Consider the following 21,166-nt stretch of genomic DNA (forward strand, 5'->3'; position numbering starts at 1 on the left):
ATTCATAGAGGCTGGTAGTTGGGAGAATGGATGAAAAGCAGGACCATGCTGAAGTCTTCCAGGAAGATGTCCAGGGGCCGGGAGTGGGGGTCAGTAGCAGCACTGGGGAGAATGTGATAGGGTATGGGAGTTAAAGTGGCCATACAAAAAAGTGTGTGTCTGCTTTGTTTTCTCAGTTTGGTTTAATATCAAAGTCATCAGGATTAACAGTAAATACATTGGAAATGATTGAAAACCTCGTGGCTTTTGTTTAAGTCTGGCAAAACTCACCATAATAATCCTTAATGAAAATTCCAGGAAAATTGAAGATCAAATGTTGTAAGTTTATATATTGTTTACTGAAAGATTCCAATGAAGTTATTTATGCTTTCTTTTACATGACAAAAAACTCACATCTTTTCTCCATTTTCATTTCTACTTCCAAGAAGAAAAATGGTACTGTGTAGCATAAGCCAAAATAATTTCAGAGAATTCCACAAACATTGATACACAGCAACAGCTAACAATCTTTTTTATTTTTTTTTTAATTTATTTTTATTTATTCATGAGAGACACAGAGAGAGAGGTGCAGAGACACAGGCAGAGGGAGAAGCAGGCTCCATGGAGGGAGCCTGATGCGGGACTCGATCCCAGGACACCAAGATTACGCCCTGGGCTGAAGGCAGGCACTAAACCGCAGAGCCACCCAGGGATCCCCGGCTAACAATCTGGTATACTTTATAACCAGACTTGAGAATGAGCTGATCGGGAAAATTAATCTCTGTTTTACTGTTTGCAAGTGTGGGGCTATATACATTGCAAAAAAATGCTAATCAGCAACCTAATACCGAAGCTATTCCTTCCACCCAGGAAGGGAAATCATGGACCACATCCTCAGGTCTGTTTCCACATCCGTTTTGAGTTACAAGCAGGAAATCTCAAGCCTCGGGTTCCATTTCCTATTTAGCTCTCCTTAGCACTACAACCAACCTTGGGATTCTTACAGAAAGCATTGCTTTGGGAAGTTATTTTCCATTTCTCTTGCATATCTGATGTCCTTCAATTCTATGACCCTGGTTGCTGGTGGCAACAAGAACCATTCTAGACAGATATGTCCTAATTTATGAAACAGTAAACCAAATTTAGCAGCCAAGCAAAACAACCCACTGATTCACATTTTCCCTGCAATATCCATGGGACCCAGGCACAGTTCCATACTCATTGGGACAATGGTGGCCTTGGAAAGGCTGACTCAAGGTCACCAGCCCTATTGTAACAAACAGTTCAGTTGCACTTGAGCACACCACACACACCACGATTGCCTGGTTATATCAGAACAACTCTATCAGCTGGCCCAAACCTAACTGACACCACAAGTTTGAAAACTTACTAAGAGAATAGAATCAGTATTTCCCAAAGTGTGATCCGTTAGTTTTAACAGAAAAGTTAACATGTGCTTCATGCTTATGACTTGCTGGACATATCTAAGTACTTTACATGAATTAGCTCACTTAATATTCACAATACTTCTAGAACTGCTCATTTTACAGACAAAACAACCCAGATTTATTATTATGCTCATTTGTCAGATGATAAGACAGATTCACAAATGTTTAAATAACTTGCCCAGAGCTATAAAGATATACGCAGGAGCTTGAAGTTGAACTGTGTCTCAGGGCAGGCACCTGGCTGGTTTGGTTGATAGAGCACACAACTCTTGATCTTGGGGTCCTGAGTTCAAACCCTACACTCAGGCTACAGATGACTTAAAAAATAATAAATAAAAAATAATAATGAATTGTGTCTCAAAGCCAAACACTCTCAAAGTCCATAAAATATGAAGAATTATTCCTCAGATTGATACAGTGTTTGACATTTTGCTCCTAATTCCAGAACATAAAAGAACAAATCCCATCCATAAGCTTAAGAGCAGAAATTTCAATTGAGATTTCTCTGGAACCACATAGTAGCAACAACAAGAAAGGGCTAAGTCCATGAAGATATGTCAACTTAGGGGAAAACTAAAAAACTAAAACAAATTGTAATTTTAACTGCAAGTCAAGGGAAAGACTGGTAAATAGAGAACAAAGGGCAAAGCGAAAACAAAATAATAACAAAAACATGTATAATTGTAAACCATCTCATTCAAAGTACTATCTTAGATTCCCAAATCCTATAGCTCTTCAGCTTACCAGAGAATGAGATCTAGCACTGTCCATCAGTGCTTACACCAAGCACAAATAGAATGTTTAGTTCCATTCTGGACATGAAACACAAACATACCCCAAGAACTGGCCACATAATCTAGGTCTATGTAACTGTCATTTCATTTATGTGAAATGGACAATTGGGAGTATTACCCAGAGGGCTCAAGAAAGAAGGAAGGTGGTATGGATTCCACCTCCCATGGGAAAAACTTTTGGAGATCCCCACATTCATTTGTGCCACCATGCTAGCTGCTGGCTGGAAACAGCATTCTCACACCCAGCCCCTCTCATGCTGTCACAGGTCAGGGAGCACAGACACCCAACAGGGCCAAAAGCTCCCACATATTCAGGAAAGAGACAAATGACGGAATTATATAGTCTCTTTAGCTTGGAAATACCACATATCAAAAAAGATAAAGACACGGAAAAGAATGTAATGGAAACTTATGAGAGTTTACAGCTTTGTGGCTATGAAGAATGCTTCAAATCTGAGCAGAGAGCAGCTGTGATATGTTGGCAGGAACACTGGTGTTAGAGCGAGACAACCTCCACTGAGTCACACTGCCATTCTCTCAGTGTCTGACTGGACAAACCCGAGAATCTCAGCTTTCTAGCTTTCTCACACGGCTCCCACGAGGAAGTGAAGATGTGTGTGAACGTACTTTACACATTTCCAGGCATGATGCAAACATGAGACATGATTCTCTTCATTTCCATGGTAATTCACACCACTCAAAAGCAATGACAACTAGTGCAGGAAGCTAAGTGCTGGGACCTATCGGGCATGTCCTGACTGTCACAGAGATGCTGCATGCCTTCAAGAAAGAAACTGCTCTACTAATGGTGCTGGTTTCCCATGTACAGTTCAATAAAGTCAATAAGGGAATGACTCATAAAATAAACGTGATTGATAAAAAACCGGAAGTAAACAAAAAACCCTAAGAAGGCACAGCACTGACATAATTTCAGCTCTAGGATCATGCCAGTTGACTTGAAAATTGAGACACCCCTCCACCCCACCCCACCACACCACACACACTAAAATATGGGACCAACTAGACCACCCTCACAAGTTCACATTCTTTCATTTCTTTCTATCTCATGTATCATATTTAGAAGTCTTACTCGAAGGGCCATTTTTATTGCTGCTAGATCTCCCACAAATTGCCAGATAATCTTTAGGAGCTGATGTTATCATAGGAATTCAAAACAAGAAGCTTCAAATATTCTAACCACTGGCCTTATCAAACAATTCCTGCTCCAAGTATTGTTTTAAGCAACAGCGTCCATTCCCCACTCCCCACCCCCCAGGGATAAAGGCATGCATGGGTCTGGAATGTATTAAAGAAAGTCAGAGATCTTAAAAATTTCAAGGACAAAAAGAAATCTCTACATATGCTCTCATATGTCTGCACTATCCATATTTGATTTATACAGGCTTGAAAGCATTTGGAAAAATACTTTTAGGACATATTATTGAGCTTTATGGCCAGGATGGATATTGCCACAGTCCAAGTAAAAATGAGCAATTCAGTGTGATAAAAAACAAAACAAAATCTTATTAACAGAGCAATAGCAATTTTACAAGGTAAAGCCATTTTATAAACTGTACATATTCTTTTATGAATAAAAAATAACCTTTCTTGTACATTTGTACAGAACTTGAACATTTTCAAAACACTTTCCTCAACCCTAACAGTAGATCTGTTCCACAGACAGAGTAATAGTAGTAGTATCTCCATACTCTCCTCAGAAAGGGGAACTGAGTTTCAAAGAAGTTAAAGTCTTTTTCAGGGATCTATGGAATTATTGTTTATAATCAAACAGTGTGCCATTTAAGGTTTTAAATGATATCAGAGTTGAGTTAATCTCAGGCTCCTAATCAATTGAAATTTTAAATAAAACTGAATTTTAACTATTAACAAAATTTCAGAGGGACGTCTATAGAACTGTGTAGCAAATACAATATTGTTTTCTAACACTGGAGTTAAAAAAGATAGTTTTTGAACTGAGTAATAGGGTCAAAATATTTCTTCTGGATTCTGATTCTACTACAAAGGCCTAGTTCTATGATTTCAAAGGGCTTTCCCATTTGACTTTCCTCTCTAATATACTCAGTATTTATGTTGCCTAAACCTACCATTTTAGTGACTAAATATTGAAGTTTTTCACGTTGAGAGTAATATGCTAGGATTTATTAAGACCAAATCAAGGAGCAAACAACTCGATTGCTGGAAGTTTCACAATTCAGTAGCATTTAGTGACTTTGTTTATCAGAGGAAATATCCTGCCAAACATTAAAATATACTTAAGCTGGTAGAGATTTCAAGGTTATACATTTCAATCACCTCATTTTATACATGAAGAAACGAACACCAAGAAAGAGGAAGTTCCTCATCATACAGCCACACAGAGGTAGCGGCATCTAATAATTAGAGCCACAGTACTCTAAATCCTTCCTCTAGTACTGTTTCCGAAGTATCACACCCAGCTTCATGTTACTAATCTTTTTTTTCATGTTGTTAATCTTAAACTGACATATAAAAGTTGGATCAAGTACAAAGAATCAAGCAGTGATATCAGCTATGCATCAATAATCTAGGTCAAAGGCTCACATGTCACAATCTGTAGAACGAGGGAGGTATTAATTATGATAATGTAATATTTACTCTGGGAGAATGGGAGAGAGAGAAGGGAATCATCGCTTAGGAGCATTTTTTTCTTATCTTAAGTCCTATGTAAATTGGTTTCTCATTTATAACACAGTAGGCAAATCTGTATAATATATCCTATTGGGAATATAGACCAGGGTGAACAAATATTTACATATCTGTGAAGAGTTAAATCATGGTGTTCCTGAGGGCTCTCCTCTATGGACCCATAAACAAGTGAAAGGGCAGGCTAGTGGTAACTCACCAAAAAGTGCTGAGACTTCTTTATAAGCAGGACTTTTTAAAGCAGGAGTAGAAAAGAATACTCAACAATAAACAGTGACACAGTCCAGTTGATTTACTTAGATTTCATGCAGTGTTGATGAAAGAAGGTTGACTAAAGACTTTTGTCAGAGATCAGAAAGATTTTTCCATAGATTCTTGCAGTAAAGCACTGGTAACAGCTCTGTCAGAGTCTTGAAATCAGGCCCACTCCAAACTGCATTCATCATCATCCTGGTAATTTAAAGATCACTTAAAGAGTCTGCCTGGAGACTTATGGTTCTGAACAAGATGGAATAAACTCATTTCTCCTTAGATGTCTCATTAATTACACCTAAAAACTCTGGACATACTGTAACGGACCAAAAAGTGGCATGAATAAGGTGGACTGGCTCGGGACCCAGCACTTGAACATAACAGCGAATTTTCTGGATTTTCTTTTTGTCTCCCAAATATCCCAGATGGAACTTTGGAGAAGCCTACAAACTGGAAATGCCTATGGGGACTGACAAAACAAAAACAAACAAACAAAAAAAACCCCAAAAAACCAAAAAACCAAAAAAGAAACCCAGAAGCATGTTTTCTCTAACTAAAGGACCAGAAAGGTTAGGCATTAACAGAATAGAAATGCTGGTGACAATAAGTGTCCTACTTCAGCCAAACACAAAGGGAAAACCATGCTCACCCTCCCCGCCCCTGCTTGGCCAGCTGGTTGAGCACAGAGCCTGGACTTCCACGGCCCTCTTCCCCAAGAGTAGCAGGCATGACTTCCCCTCCCATTTAGAGGGTAAGAGAGCCATTTCAGAGAGGAGGGAGACAGATAAGGGATTCTATAAATATTTACAAATGATTTAACATCCTTTAAGTATTCTTTACCAGGCAGTCCCAGGCAGACCCCTAGAAACCCATATAGGAAACCGATGAGAAGTAACTTTGGCCAAGGCTTGAGAACTCAAAGTACAGTGTGGAATATGGCCAGGTTTTGGACAGGCCTCTGGATAGCATGCAAGTAAGGCAAATTAGAAGAGCTCTGCAAAGGCTCTGTAAACAAAACTGGGTTTTCCAAGTACACTATGATGTGCTTGCTAAGACAGGGGTACCCACCGTCAGCTCCTAAGCATGGATATTTTGATCCATTGTTATAAATCCAATTTAAAAATTTTCAGTAGTACTCTTTTTTTCTAATTTTTTTAAGATTTTATTTATTTATTCATGAGAGACACAGAGAGAGGCAAAAACATAGGCAGACAGAGAAGCAGGCTCTGTTCAGGGAGCCCCATGTGGGACTCGATCCCGGATCCCAGGATCAGGACCTGAGCCGAAGGCAGACGCTCAACCGCTGAGCCATCCAGACGTCCCTCAGTGGTACTCTGTAATTGAAACTCAATTCTCTTTAGTTGTTACCTCAGAAGACACCTGAGCCAGAAATCCGAGGACTGATGTGATTTATACATGTGGCTATTGTTACTGCTAAATATTCCATGAGTGTGTGCTGTTTTATTTTTTCCTTTTTCCTCTTTCACACCCTGTAAGTAAGTTATTTATACGGCAGGTGCTGGTGACCCTGGTCTCAGATTACATAAGCCAGCATGGAGAAGCAGGACAGAGAAAGAGATGGAGGACTTTCCCCATGAAAAAGTATTTCAGGGCAGCCCAGGTGGCTCAGCGGTTTAGTGCCTACTTCAGCCCAGGGCATGATCCTGGAGTCCCGGTATCAAGTCCCACATCAGGCTCTCCGCATGGAGCCTGCTTCTCTCTCTCTCTCTCTCTCTCTCTCTCTCTCTGTGTGTCTCATAAATAAATTAAATACTTTAAAAAGAAAAAGTATTTAATGATAGCCCATCTGTGGGTGTAAAAGAAATCTTCATTTCATAAGAATGTAGAGTCTTATTAAGTCTATATTGGAAAAAAAAAAAAAACGTTAAATCTTATCCATCTCAGTATCACTTCAGTGCGTGAACCTTAAATGCAGCCTCCCTATTAAACATTTGTCAGACTCATGTTCAAACACCTTCTCCTGGGGTTCCTGATAATATCTAAAAAGCTCTCGGTGTTAGGAAAATCTTCCATGTTTGAGCCAAGATCTTGTTCTCTTTAACTTGTGCTACGTGCATGGGCCTGGCTCTTCAGTCCAAACTTCTACAACTTTTTTCTTTAGTCTTTTCATCCCTATTTCAACTTTTCTCTTATAAAACATAGCTTTGAGTCTTTTATCTATCTTTTTGTCCTTCCTGAACATAACCCATATTTATCTAATAACCTCTTAAAAGTACCACTGAGTTAATACTAGTGTGACCTCCTTTCAGGTTCTGCTAGTCTGATGCCAGTCCACTGATGGACTGGCATCAGACATAATGAAAGGACATCCTTTCTTGTGACCTTTCAAATTCCTGGTATCTCGTTCTACTTTGTATTCCATTAGATTCTCATCACATTCTTCTTTTCCACAGGCAGACAGTTGAATCTCTGTACCAGTCCACTCAAGTATCATAGAATCTCTGGTTGGCAGAGAGAAACCAGCTCTTAGGCCATCTGGTCCAATGTTGCCCTTGTCCAAAAGGACACCTGAAGGGCTAGAGAGAAACATCAGTGATAAAAGTAGAGATAAAGCCCATATTGCTTGATCCTAGACTGATTACCTTCCCATTGTTACTTGAGCTACTCACCCAATAACCTGTTATATAAGAAGTAGTCACATTTTTGGTGTCTGTGATAAAGAGATATTTTTTGGATTCCCAAACCTAGGCCATCCCCAAAGGGGTACTCAAGATGAGGGTGGGGAAGAGGCTCAAGGGACTTAAAATTCCCAAGACTTGTTGGTCTGAGGGAAGAGATTTTATCTAATAATAGGAAACAGAGAAGGTTTGGAATGTGTTTGAAGAGAGTCAACTTTTTTTGGAAAAATACAAAGAAGAGGCCACAATCTCAAGGAAATTGTGAAATCAAAAGGACCAAAAATATAGTGGGGAAGAGAGCAAAAGGACTTTTTACAACACAGTCCCAAGTGCCCGGGCAGAAGATGATTTTTGTTTTAGCCCAGTGGTGCAAGAAGGCAGAGCTCCATTGTAGAGAGAATTGAACTCGAAGCCAGTAGCTCGAACTGAGCAGGTCAAGTTTGGGGTTTTTGTGTCTCTGAGTTTTCTGTATCTACTGCATGTGTAATCATCCTCTCAGTTTATCAGGGTATACTGGCTTAACTTCTTTTTTGTCTTTCACCTTTCCTCACAATTTGCCCTCGACCCAGATGCCAAGAGGCAAAGAATATGCATTTTTGTGTCAATGCCAACCTAGGTGAGCCCACAGTTTTCATTAATAACTTCTCACAAGAACCCAGGAAAGTAGGTGTAACTACCACCCATTTTCCAGATAAGAAACTTGGGCTCATATAGGTGAGTTTTCCCAGGTCACATGATGCTTAAAAGGCAAGACTTTTTGAATATAGGTCTGTTTGATGCCAAAACACCAGCCAAGAGAAGCACATGAGAACTCAGGTTTTGTCATCAGAAAAACCTGGGTTCAGGTTCTGACTCTGTTACATTGTACTAATTGTATGACACCAGACATATTAACCTTTTAAGCTTCCGTGTCCCTATAGCAAAATGACAATTATGCACTGACCACCGAACGGCATAGGTTTGAACTGCGCAGGTTCACTTACAGATTTTTTTCAGTAAACATAGCATGGTGCTGTAAATGTATTTTCACCTTATCTTCTTTCTGCTTTTAAAGATTTACTTATTTTAGAGAAAGAGCAAGTGCACTAGCACGTGCAAGTGGGTGGAGGGGCAGAGAGAGAGGGAGAGAGGAGGAATCCTGAGCAGACTCTGCACAGAGTAGGAAGCTCCACACTGGGCTCCATCTCGGGACCCTGAGATCATGACCTGAGTGGAAACTAGGAGTGGGGATGCTTAACCGACTGAGCCACTCAAGTACCCCTTCTTCTTACGATTTTCTTAATAACATTTTCTCTAGCTTACTTCTTGTAAGAATACAGTATATAATACATGTAACACATAAAATACCTCTGAACTGGCTATCGAGGCTACTGGTAAAGGCTTCAGGACAACTGTAAACCATTAGTAGTTAAGTTGTTGGGGGATCAAAACTTGTATGAGGATTTTCAACTGTGTGGGGGTTGGTGCATTTAACCCCTGTGTTGTTCAAGGGTCAACTGTGCTAAGATCTATATTAGGGTGATTAAGAAAATTTGATGGGAAAAGTTGGTAAAGCTTTTAATGTAATACCTGAAACACAGTAACAGCAAACAAATAATATCTATCATTACTAAGAATTATGGTTATAAAATATACTGTCTCAAAGCTAAGTCTGAATGTTTTTTTTTTAATTGTAAAAATTTATTTATTTATTTATTTATTTATTTATTTATTTATTTATTTATAGAGCTAGCAACAGAGATAGTGAGAGAGAGCATGAGTGAGGAGGAGAGGAAGAAGCAGGCTCCCCAATGGGCAGGGATCCGGACTCCCAGCCCCATCCCAGGACCCCAGGTCATGACCCGAGCCAAAGGCAGACGCTTAACCAACTGAGCTACCCAGGCACCCCCATGGTCGGTTCTTTTAAGGTAACTTAATTATCTTTTTACAGGGTTAGACACGGAATCATAAAGACAGTGAGTAACTTGGCACACCGTAAAATGGAAGGTTGAGCTGCTCCTAGAATTTCAAAGAAACCAGAAGTGGCAAAATGGCATTTCCCTTAACAAACTTAAAAAGTCACTGAAACCACAATTCACTTGGACTTCGCTTTTGAGGCACTGCATTTATAACTGTAATTATTGGTGAAATTTCCTTAAAAGTAGCATTTCATATATCACCATATATTGATTTTTTTTTCAAGCCTCAGACTAAGACACATTCTTTTAACACCTATGATCAATTAAATGTACTCTTTAAACACACATGTACTGTGGATTCAGTTAATTCTCCAGCTTTCCCACCATCTCTGCTATGACACTGCAGGACCAACATCTGCTTCGGAACGACTGATTTTAGGACAGACGTGGAAGTCAGCGTGTGACACCCACCTGCTGCTTCCCGCCACTTCCTTTCATGTGTGGGACCCTGCCTGAACTTTTGATTTCATTGCTCTTGTTTTCCTATTTTTTTAAAAAAGATTTTATTTATTTATTCATGAGAGACACAGAGAGAGGCAGAGACACAGGCAGAGGGAGAAGCAGGCTCCATGCAGGGAGCCCGCTGTGGGACTCAATCCCAGGACCCGGGGATCATGACCTGAGCTGAAGGCAGACGCTTGACCACTGAGCCACCTGGGCGCCCCTGCTCTTGTTTTCCTTGTTTCTATCAACTCTCCATCTTTCTCCCTTTATTTCTCTCCCTTTGGTGGGGTCTGAATGTCTGTGTCCTCTTGAAATTCGTATGTTGAAACCTAGTCCCCCAGGTATCAGGAGATGGGTATTTGGGCGGTTATTAGGTTGTGAAGGCGGAGTCCTCACTTATGGGATTAGTGACCTTTATTACAATCATGACTCTAGAAAGCTCCCTGGCCCCTTCAGCCATGTGAGGTTACAGCAAAGCAGGTCTCCCACCAGACACTGCATCTACATGCCATGATCTTGGCCTCACAGCCTCCAGAACTGGGAGAGAGATTTCTCCTGTCAATAAGCCACCCAGCTTGTGGTGTAACAGACTGGGAACCACTCTGACTCTCTCTTTCTCTAAATCTGTGTCATTTCTTCTCGCCCCTGATGCCCTCTTATTTATATTCCCCGCTTTTCAGACTTCCTCTGTTTAGGGTTTGAGTCCAGCTGTTTCCTAAGATTACATGTAACACAGAGCTAACTGCAAGAAAATGAAGAGTTGCAGTAAATTACTTTTAAATGATTGGGTTTGGGTATACTCCGAGTAGGAAGTGATGTAAGTTAATCCTGGAGTCTGGAGTTTAGAACTAAGGAGTGTTAGCTTGTATTGCTAAAGCAACCTGTCCTATCACATTCAGTTGATAAGTATAAGTAGAGAGAAACCAGAGCCTCTGCTCTCTCACACCAGCTGAATTAGTGCAACCACGGGGGAGGACCGTGGCTCATAGGAGATGAGCCCAGTGGTTTGCATCTTGGAGAAATAGCTCTATTTCCAATGGGTTTCCCCCCATAAAGGGTGTCAAATTATAGCCAAACATTCTCATTTTCATTAATATCATGATCAGTGAGCATACTGCCCTCCAGCATATATCGTCAAAAACTTGCTTTATACTTGCCTAACCTTAATGCTCAGTTATATTAAATATGGCTAAATATTTAAGTCAGTGGTTCCTGGTGTGAAGTGATTTTGACTCCCAAGAGACTTTCTGCAATGTATGAAGTTTTTGTTGTCATAGCTGGGAGGCGGATTGAAAGTGTTGCTACTGCTATCTAGTAGCTAAAGCCCAGGGATGCTGCTAACTGTCCTAAAATGTACAGGACAGCCCATCACAACAAAGAATTATTCATCCCAAAATATCAAAAGGCCAAGATTTGGAAACTCCAGCTTAAATGCCTACTGACCTGAAATCCTGCAGACTCCACTGCGTAAATGAGCCTTTGGCGATCCTGTAGAAACAATGATTGACTGTACACTCTGTCCCTGGTGGCATTTCTAAATGCCATATGCTAGAATCAAATGCTGATTATTGATCCTGGATTCAATCTATAAAATATTAAGAAATAGCTCTTGCTTCAGGGGGAAAATAATTAGTATGGTCTTCTGGATTAGTCTTTGATACCATAATTCGAGGTCATTCTTCTAAAAACAGCCAAATCTGGTTTTAGAGTAATTCACTGTGTCTGGAGTCCTAATTATGTGTTGATTTCTTCATGCAAGCCTATTGATCTTGGCAGAGCAAGAGCTAAAAATTTAACATGCAAGGAGGAAAAATAAATCAAAACGGGTTCACTTAACGTTTTGGTGATTGAAGGTTTATTAACAGTTTCTCTGTTTTGCTTTGGATTTATTTATTTCACTATATCTCCTGCTTTTCTCTGGTCCTTTCCTGAGTTCCAGTCTAATTACACTGTGATCCTCAGCAGTATCCCATTACTTGCACAAAAAATTGAATCCACTCTTTGCAGATAAATGGATTCCAGGAGGATCATTCTGATACTTTTGAACTCCTGGAAAATCTGACATCTTGGGTCTCCCTCGCTCTGGCTTTATTTCTTCATTCCCCTTCCAAAGAGAGTCTCCGCCTCACTCATTTTTGTTAGGCTTACTGGGGAAGAGCAACAACCTAGATTCCTATTCCTGAGTTTTTCTCAGAAGTGAGTAGAATTTCAGCATTTATTCCATTTAGCAAATAATGTGTTTCACTTTAATTTGGTTGAGTCTGTGTTTTCAGATGGGAAAATAAAGCCTCCAGGCTTTATGGGAAAATAAAGGAGCCTTTATTTTCCCATCTGTAAAATGGGATGGTTGTTAACACCGATGTTCCATGGATGTGGCAATTGAGCAGCTGCAGAAACATGGGAAGCCAGGAGGGGAGGGGAACATCTTCCCAGCATATGCCCAAGTCTTGCACAAAGCATACGGGGGAAAGCAACATAAATAAAGTTTCATGGAAGTAGACACCAGTGTCTGTGTATCCAGTTAAATAAGAGGCTCTGTGGCCTTCATTTCAGTAGAACCATAAACCTGATATTGCCTCTACCACTACCTGCTTTTCTCTCTCCTCCATCAACCCCTTCCGCCTTCTCCTTTTTAGATGTGATTGCACTGTGTGGATCGCTGATAGGACAAGGAATCAGGGAGGAGAGGTAGAAACAGAGAAGTTAGGTACTAATAGTAAAATAAAGCAGAGAGGGGTGCGGCCAAGTGAAACCAGCTTCTTCTGACAATAGTCTGCATCCCCCTTCAGTCCTGAAAACCAAATATCATACTCAGCACTCAAGCACAGCAAATCATTTTTTAAAGAGGCGTTTGGGCCATTTGGCAAATGAGGGTTAGGCCTCATGGAATTACACAGCTAGGAAGTCAGACAGCAGGAAAAGGAGGGATGCATAAAAGGACAGAAAAAGAATTATAGAGAACAGCTGAATGGAAAACAAGACAGGAGACATTATTTTTCCTAATGAGAAATGCAAACTGTTCCACCAGACAACGATGACTCTTGGCTGAGTGGCCTATGCATCATGTGAATGAAAATGCAGGGTGGGCAGGGCAGTCCAGGAAGCTATGTCTTGTGGTTGCTCTGTCTCTGAAGGCCATCGGCCCACCATAGGTCTCTGTTGTACCCCTGATTCAGCAGACGCTACCCTTCAAGAGGGAGCCATGCCCACAGCGTAGAGCCTGGAAAAAGCACTGGCCATACATTAGAACACCTACCTTCTGCATGCACCTCCACCTACTGACTCTTTCCTTTTTTTTTTTTTCTTTTTTTTAAGGTTTTATTCATTCACTCATGAGAGACCCAGAGAGAGAGGCAGAGACACAGGCAGAAGGAGAAGCAGGCTCCCTGCAGGGGGCCTGATGCAGGACTCGATCCCAGGACCCTAGGATCACAACCTGAGCCAAAGGCAGACACTCAACCCCTGAGCCACCCGGGCACCCCGATTCTTCTTGATCTGTCATGGAAAGTCTGAGACCAGGGTCATCAGCTATTAAGTAACAGTGCTGCACCCACCCTCTGTGGTCATGAAGTCCATGCCTGTCTAATATTACCACCTGTCACCCTTGCTAAACCACATTTCTGGAGCAAAAACACTTATCCCTCTCTCCCAGCTCGAAGATCTGGGTGTGATTCTAAGAAATCCAGTTTACTCAATTCCTTGGCAAAGGAAACCACTACTATAGTGGATTTTCATTTTAGGTGAACTTGCCCCCCCCCCCCTTCAGAACATTATCATGCTCCCCCCGTGAAGCAAGCTGACATTTTATTAAACATTCCCAAAGGATGTCCACGCAGCTTTCCCTTTGGAGTTTATCCATGAGCAAATGGTATTAGCAACAGAATACATTCGATTCTCAGACAGGGGATCTGTGAAGAGGGACCAGCAGTTTATTGCTTTCCTTGATTAAAACCTGTAAAGGAATCCCTGATTCCCCAGACTGAGGAGAAAACTTGTAAGCAGTTGTTACTCTGATCAAACTGAATTTGAAAGCCTCTGTGGCAGGACACCTGGGTGGCTCAGTGACTGAGCATCTGCCTTTGGCTCAGGTCCTGATCCTGGGGTCCTGGGATCGAGTCCCGCATCAGGCTCCCAAAAGGGAGCCTTGCTTCTCCTTCTGCCTGTGTCTCTGCCTCTCTCTGTGTGTCTCTCATGAATAAATAAATAAGATCTTTAAAAAAGAAAGAAAGAAAGAAAGAAAGAAAGAAAAGAAGAAAAGAAGAAAAGAAGAAAAAGAAAAGAAAAGAAAAGAAAAGAAAAGAAAGAAAAAAGAAAAGAAAAGAAAAGAAAAGAAAAGAAAAGAAAAGAAAAGAAAAGAAAAGAAAAGAAAAGAAAAGAAAGCCTCTGTGGCACTATTTGTCATCTCAGTAGCTGGCCGGGACTCCACATGGCCAGCCCTCTGGGACACGACTAAGATTCTGATTACTTGGCTCAAAGGACCTAAAAGCTGCTAGACAAACAATTTCCCATATTTCCTTCCTAAGAAATGGGACAGAAAGATGGTACTAGTGGATTTTGATGACTCAAGCATTAAAAAAGGCTCAATTGTGAAATTGTGAGACCCACCGGAAAAAAAAAAAAAAAAAAAAAAAAAAAAGGCCTCATCGTCTGAGGAAATAATCCCTAGGACAATTCCAGGACAGCTGTCTCAAGAAGACATAAATTCGACTTCCTATTTGAAATAATTTGGGGGGCAAAATGTACACAGTCTACATTTGGGTTAAAAAAAAGAGAGATTTAAAAATGGGATACAAAAAAGGTTTTTATTCTGAACTAACGGGATTTATATTGTGCAGTGTGACCTAGGGTTTCCATTTTCTGTTTGTTTTGTTTTGTTAAGGCATTCTTCTAGAAAGAAAAAAGTTGATAAAGCAGAATAAAAGTGAGAAAGTTCCTTGAGTTTACTTTTCTTTTTGAGAAACCACTAATAAAATAGATTATGGTCAAGAAAAAGGGAGTTTAGGGAGATGACTTCAGGAGGGAGATAGGATTGCCTAACTTAATTGCTATTTCCTCCCCCCCCCACCCCCGCTTTAATTCTGAGAAGAAAAACAAAGGTCAAATGGCCCAAAGCACCAACTCAGAAACAAAACAGGCAGGGGTAAGCTTGTTTTAAGTAAAAAAATAAATAAGTGCCACTATTTTTTTTTTTGCTGTTTTTTTGTTTTTTATTGAATGGCTGGGAACGGTGGGAGAAAAACAGTCACTGTCAAACTAGTCCTGATTATAGATCACAGAAATGAGGAAAAAACCTCTCTCTCTTACATTTGTTTAAATTCAACAAATATATAGAATGTAGGCACAATATGTCAACCAAGGGTATTCTGAAACATAGCTTTAAGTAGTAATTAGGAGAGAAAGATGAAGGAGAAAGGAACAGACGTCTACAATATTCGCCAGAACTTACAAGTAGAAAAGAGTGAGAAGTCAAGGAATCTTGTCTTTCTGTAACTATCTCCAGCCTCTGATCAGCAGGGAAACTGAATAAGTCCTGTGACAACACCTCCTGCTGCCACTCAGAGACCTTTCTCTACAATATTTCACATGCAAGAAACCAAGCTATTATTCATTCAACAAACATACACTGAGCATTTGTTGCAACTGCCCTCTGTGTTAGATATTTAGGGGGAATATAGATGCTAAGGACCAACTCAGACCTACTATACCTAAATCTTTAATTTTAAATCATATATTTTTAAATCATATTTTTAATGCCCAGATGATTAATAATAATCACTCATCTATTAAATCATCCAGATCGGAAACTCCCACTTTAGGATATGCAAAAACGACTAAGACAGTTCTTGATGTCAAGGAGCTCAGGTAAGTGATAGGTATGAATTTTCAGGAAACGAGGTTAAAAATGAAACATGTTATGAAAGGAAGAAATTCCTTGCTGTGGACATGCAAAGGAGGCAGGAAGGGTGCTCTCTTGGGAGTTGCAGAGGGCATGAAGGAGGGCCTCACAGAAGCAGGTATATTTGTGTTAGGAGAGTGACCATTTGAACATGTACAGGAGGAGAGAAAATCTATTACTGTAACTAATAAGAAGAAGGAAGCTGTCTCCATTGTTTTGGGTTTTTTTTGTTTGTTTGTTTTTTATGTTGTTGTTGTTTTTTTGAGAAATAGGCCCTCCTGAGTGCTTTCTGCAAATCTTCCCTTAAACCTAACCTAAACCAGATAAGTCCTCTTATCACCCCATGTGGCATAGGGAGGAAGTAAAGCTCAGAAAGTTTATGTAATTTGCTCAAGGTCACACAGCCAGAGATTGAGGAGATAAATTTCTTTCTTTTTTTTTTTTTTTTGAGGAGATAAATTTCAATTCTAGATCCATCCCATGCTAGAGCCCACATGCCTTCTAGAGAATAAACAAAACCTAGATATGCAAAAGTATCAGCTACCTGAGACCAAGCAGCCATGGTTGGCTCAGGCTAGAGGGTGGCCAGTGAGGGGGATAGTGCCAGGAAGTTAAGGGGAAGCTGGGCTGTGGATGCCGCACTTAACTCTGTGCACTTTATAAGGCAGCAAGGAGAAACCATGGAAGGTTTCTGAGCAAACAATACTATGAGGAAAGTTCTATTTTAGGCTTTGGGCTATGAATCATGAGTTATATCTTATAATCCGATAAACATCAAAGTTTGAGGAGTCTCACCATGCACTTAAACAGAAAGGTGTGGCTAGGAACCAAGTGAAGCTGCTGCCTCATAGCTGTCCAGACCAATTCCCAACATGCCAGCTCTCAAGGAAGATTCTACAGAGCCGAGCTTAAGAGACATGCAGGGAGTGTCTGCTACACCCCAGGATAAGGACCTACTCATCCCTGGAGCTGTCCAAATCTGGCAGAGGGATAGCCCTGGGGACTGCAGCATTCCCTGGGACCTGAGGCGACCCAATGGGGCAGCAGGCACAGTACAAGCATGGGCATCCGTTACTGGCAAAGGTGAGACTCCGACTACCAGCCCTGTGCTCATTTCATCAAATCGTGTTGGCTTTGCCATGCAATATGTAACACTGAAAGAGTCCCTTTCCCTCCCCTCATCAGTGACATGACCAACTGAACTTACAGGGACTTGGATTTCCTAATTCTCAATGCCTCTTCCTCTCCAACACATCAGTATAAAGGATCTGCTTCCATCAGAGGCTCACCAACTCCGGAGAGCACCTACAGCTGGTAAATCCTGACATGCGAATAACTGTACTTCCTTATTTCTAGGAAGCCCACTAGTTCTGACCATATTATGGATTTCCAAGTTCTCAAATTCTGACTGTAAACTCCTCGCTGGATTTAGTGTGGCCCAGGATTATCCTCTGGGAAGTGCAAATGGAGTCCCTGATGTCAAAAGCAACTTAAGGACATAAGGGGCCATGCTCATATCCAGGCACAGCCAGACACATTCACATTCTATAATCAGGGAGTAAATACTTCTGAATCCACACTTGTCAGAGCCTGACTACACTTTGTTATTATTTGAGAGTTTTGTTTTACTCTCAAAGGATGGTGTCTGCATGCATGGGTGCGTGCGTGCATGCATGTGTTTATGATTAAAATTCCCAGGAAGCCAAGCAGAGGCTGAAACTGCAGCGTTCTTGGGAGAGGGGAGGGAGGAACCGCGGTACACCTTTTACACGTTCCCAGACACACTCCTACAAACTCAGCCATCAAAAATGAACTTCCAAAGAAATACAAATATCTCCTCTTTCAGAGATTATCAATTATGTAGATCCAAGAAACTTAGTTTATTAGAGTCGACATGAAAAGGGAGAAGATAATTGTTCTGCCCTCAGAAACACTGCTGGCAAAACAGAAATGAGCACATGGGTTCACATATTTTGGGGAGAACTTCTTAAACTACGTTGGTTCATTGGATCACACCCAACAGTTCACCCACAGAGGTGCCCACAAGTGACTAATTCCTATAACCAATTCAGTGCTAAAAATCTGAGGCATGTCAAACCTATAACTTCACCTTCTTTGACCTCCGACCAGAGGACTGAAGCAGAATCACTGATCAACGTAACACGAACAGTGAGGGAAGCTTAATTACAGAACTAAAGAAATCCACATCGTAAGAGTTGCCTCATGGTTATTTATTTTTACAGGACTGAAAAGGAATATGCATTCCTTCTCCAGACATGAAAAAGGAAAATCTCCCCAAGATGTGCGACAGAACTATCAGCAGGACTGCCAACCTCACATCTGAGACTCCCACCAGGAAGACTGTGCTATCAGGACCAAACTCGGCCACCCACGTTCTGTTCTGTAAACTGACTCAGCAGATCTTCGGCTGTCGGGCACTCAAGGTCTCCTCTCTCTTGACTATTGACTGATTTCTCCAAGACCACGAAAAATTACACTATTCATCCAAAAAATATCAGGCTTATACTTAACACATGGTTTAGCAAATTCATCAAGAGGCAAAAGCAAGCAGAAGAGAATCCTGGAAAGGATTCAGGCTTGATCCTCATTTCTCGCCCAAGTTGTATTAGTCTAGTGAACTCCAGCCTCTCAACCATAGCAGTGGAAGTTAAGTATTAGTCTCGGCTGTGATTTCCTGAGCTTCACAAACAACTGCAAAATCTCCAGTGTCCTTCCCACGAGAGCGCAGACCTTGTAGGATGGTGTGCACATGTATCTGTACATGGTGTGTATTTCTGCGATCCTAGAAATGTAGCCTGGTGTATTGGCTAACGCTACTGTAGGACAACCCACTAAGCCACTTTAGCAGGTGCAGAGGGGACAGTGATATATTGACATAAAAAGCCAGAAAATGGGGGATGGGGGAGAAAGTGTAAGTTCAGAGCAACATGAATTGCCGGAGGGGGGGGGTTCCAGAAACTCAAACTAAATTCTCTTTGCTGAAGCATCCAGATGGATCATCAAAATTGTGAATACGGATAAAATGCCAATATACACCGTATATCTCCTAACACAAACTTCAGGCAGATTGAATACACAGAAATTAAACCTAAAAGAGAGTATTAGGCATCTGATGTCAAATAACTCCAATGCTTATTTCCAGAAATTGGAAATCCTCTACCAAAGGTCTTCTGGAGGAAAAGTCAGCATTTTGGGTAGACACTTTGAGTGAGACTGCCTCACACAGATTCACCTCCTTCCACCACACCTTCTCCCCTACTTTTGATCTTTACTGTTTTGTAAGAGAGGACACCAAATTTGTTTCAGAGCAAGTCAACTTTTAACCCTGCTATTTGGAGGATGTTTTCTTGTAAACTTCAGAGACAAGGTGCAGACTGGAGTGTAGGAGGGATGAGAGTGGAGTCGAAGGGAAACGGGGGTGAGGTTAGACCAAGAAATGAAGCAAGAGAAGACCTTATGCTAGACCCAGCTCTGCCAAAGTCTCCGAAGTTAGTGCTGAATGGATACTTCAAGCATCGTCTCATCAGTGTAGTCCTCTGTTCCAGAGACAAGTTGATGCCCAAAGAGCTAATGGCTTGAGCAGGTCCCATCTGGTGTGTGTTAGGGAGCCTGGGCGACCAGATAGGAGATGCACTAACAGGACGGGCAGGTTGAAGGAGACCGGCACTGAGAGGTTAAGGAGCCGAGCGCCAAGGGGACTGGGGCAGTGGGGAGGGCTCCAGAGAGTGGGGGCGCGAACTGTGCGCCCTGGGCACCTTGGGGAGGGCTGGGGCGGAGGAGCGAGCTGTGCGCCCTGGGCACCTTGGGGAGAGCTCCAGGGTGGGGGGCGTGAGCTGTGCACCCTGGGCACCTTGGGGAGGGCTGGGGGGCGCGGGCTGTGCTCCCTGGGCACCTTGGGGACGGCTGGGGGGGTCGCGAGCTGTGCGCCCTGGGTACCTTGGGGAGGGCGGGGGGGGGGCGCGAGCTGTGCGCTCTGGGTACCTTGGGGAGGGCTCGAGGGGGGGACCGAGCTGTGCGCCATGGGCACCCTGGGGAGGGCTCGGGGCGGGGGGGGGGGTTCCGAGCTGTGCGCTCTGGTACCCTGGGGAGGGCTCGGGGCGGGGGGGGGGGGGGTCCGAGCTGTGCGCTCTGGTACCCTGGGGAGGGCTCGAGGGCGGGGGTCCGAGCTGTGAGCCCTGGGTACCTTGGGGAGGGCTCGAGGGGGGGGCCGAGCTGTGCGCCCTGGGCACCTTGGGGAGGGTTGGGGGGTGCCGGGCTGTGCGCCCTGGGTACCTTGATGTAGGCCCGCTGCAGGTAGTTGTAGGGCACTCTGCGCTGGAAGTCGCTGCGCACATCGTCGCTGACGCGGTGGCGGGACGCGGGGCCCCCGAGGCGCTCGGCCTGGCAGCGGCGGGCGCAGCGGGCGCGCTCCAGCAGCGCGCGGAAGAAGGGCAGCTCGGCCGCGGGGCCGGCGCCGGGGGGCGCGAGCGGGCTGCGGGCGGCGCAGCGGCGGGCGCAGAGCGCGCGGACCTCCCGCAGGCGCCGGTGGCTGCGCAGCGCCGCTTCCAGGTCGCGCACGGCTCGCTCGTAGTCCTCGCTGTAGTAGGCGGCCACGCCGCTGGCGTAGAGCAGGTCGAAGGGCTGCAGGGGCCCGGGCTCGCGCTGCGCCTCCGGGCGCGGGCTGTCCGGGGGGCCGCCCCACAGCGGCGGCGGGAGCAGCAGCAGCAGCAGCGGCAGCGGCAGCAGCGGCAGCGGCGCCCAGATGCGCTCCCGCATCCTCCGGCCGGCCACGCGCCCCGCGGCTCCCGGCACCTGGCGTCGGGGCCCCTCTCCCGCCTCCGCCGCGACCCGGCCGCCGCGAGCCCAGGTGGCCGCCGGCGCGCTCCGCGGACTGAGAGGCGGAGGCCGGGTCCGCCGGCCGCTCTTAAAGGGACGCCCACAGCTCACACGCTCCTCCTGCCGCCCGAGCCTCCGCGAGCCGCTCGCCCTGCAGCCCGGGAGCCGGCGCGCTGGAGGCCCGCCCGGGCCCGAGCCTTGCACGCGTCTCCCTCGCGCGTGGCCGACCGGACGGGGT

The 21,166-nt window shown here is 43.5% G+C and overlaps 1 protein-coding gene across 1 annotated transcript in view; it reads right to left on the reverse strand.

The window, feature by feature from the left end:
• Positions 1-20,883, reverse strand: part of P3H2 (prolyl 3-hydroxylase 2) — a 149,604-nt gene extending 128,721 nt beyond the window's left edge. The window contains exon 1 of the mRNA XM_077880076.1: positions 20,386-20,883. Coding sequence (XP_077736202.1) covers positions 20,386-20,868 — 483 coding nt within the window. The 5' untranslated portion in view covers positions 20,869-20,883. The remainder of the gene's footprint in view (positions 1-20,385) is intronic.
• Positions 20,884-21,166: the final 283 nt, after the last annotated feature.

The sequence above is a fragment of the Canis aureus genome, chromosome 31 (assembly GCF_053574225.1).
Source record: "Canis aureus isolate CA01 chromosome 31, VMU_Caureus_v.1.0, whole genome shotgun sequence".
In the NCBI taxonomy this organism is placed as follows: Eukaryota; Metazoa; Chordata; class Mammalia; order Carnivora; family Canidae; genus Canis; species Canis aureus.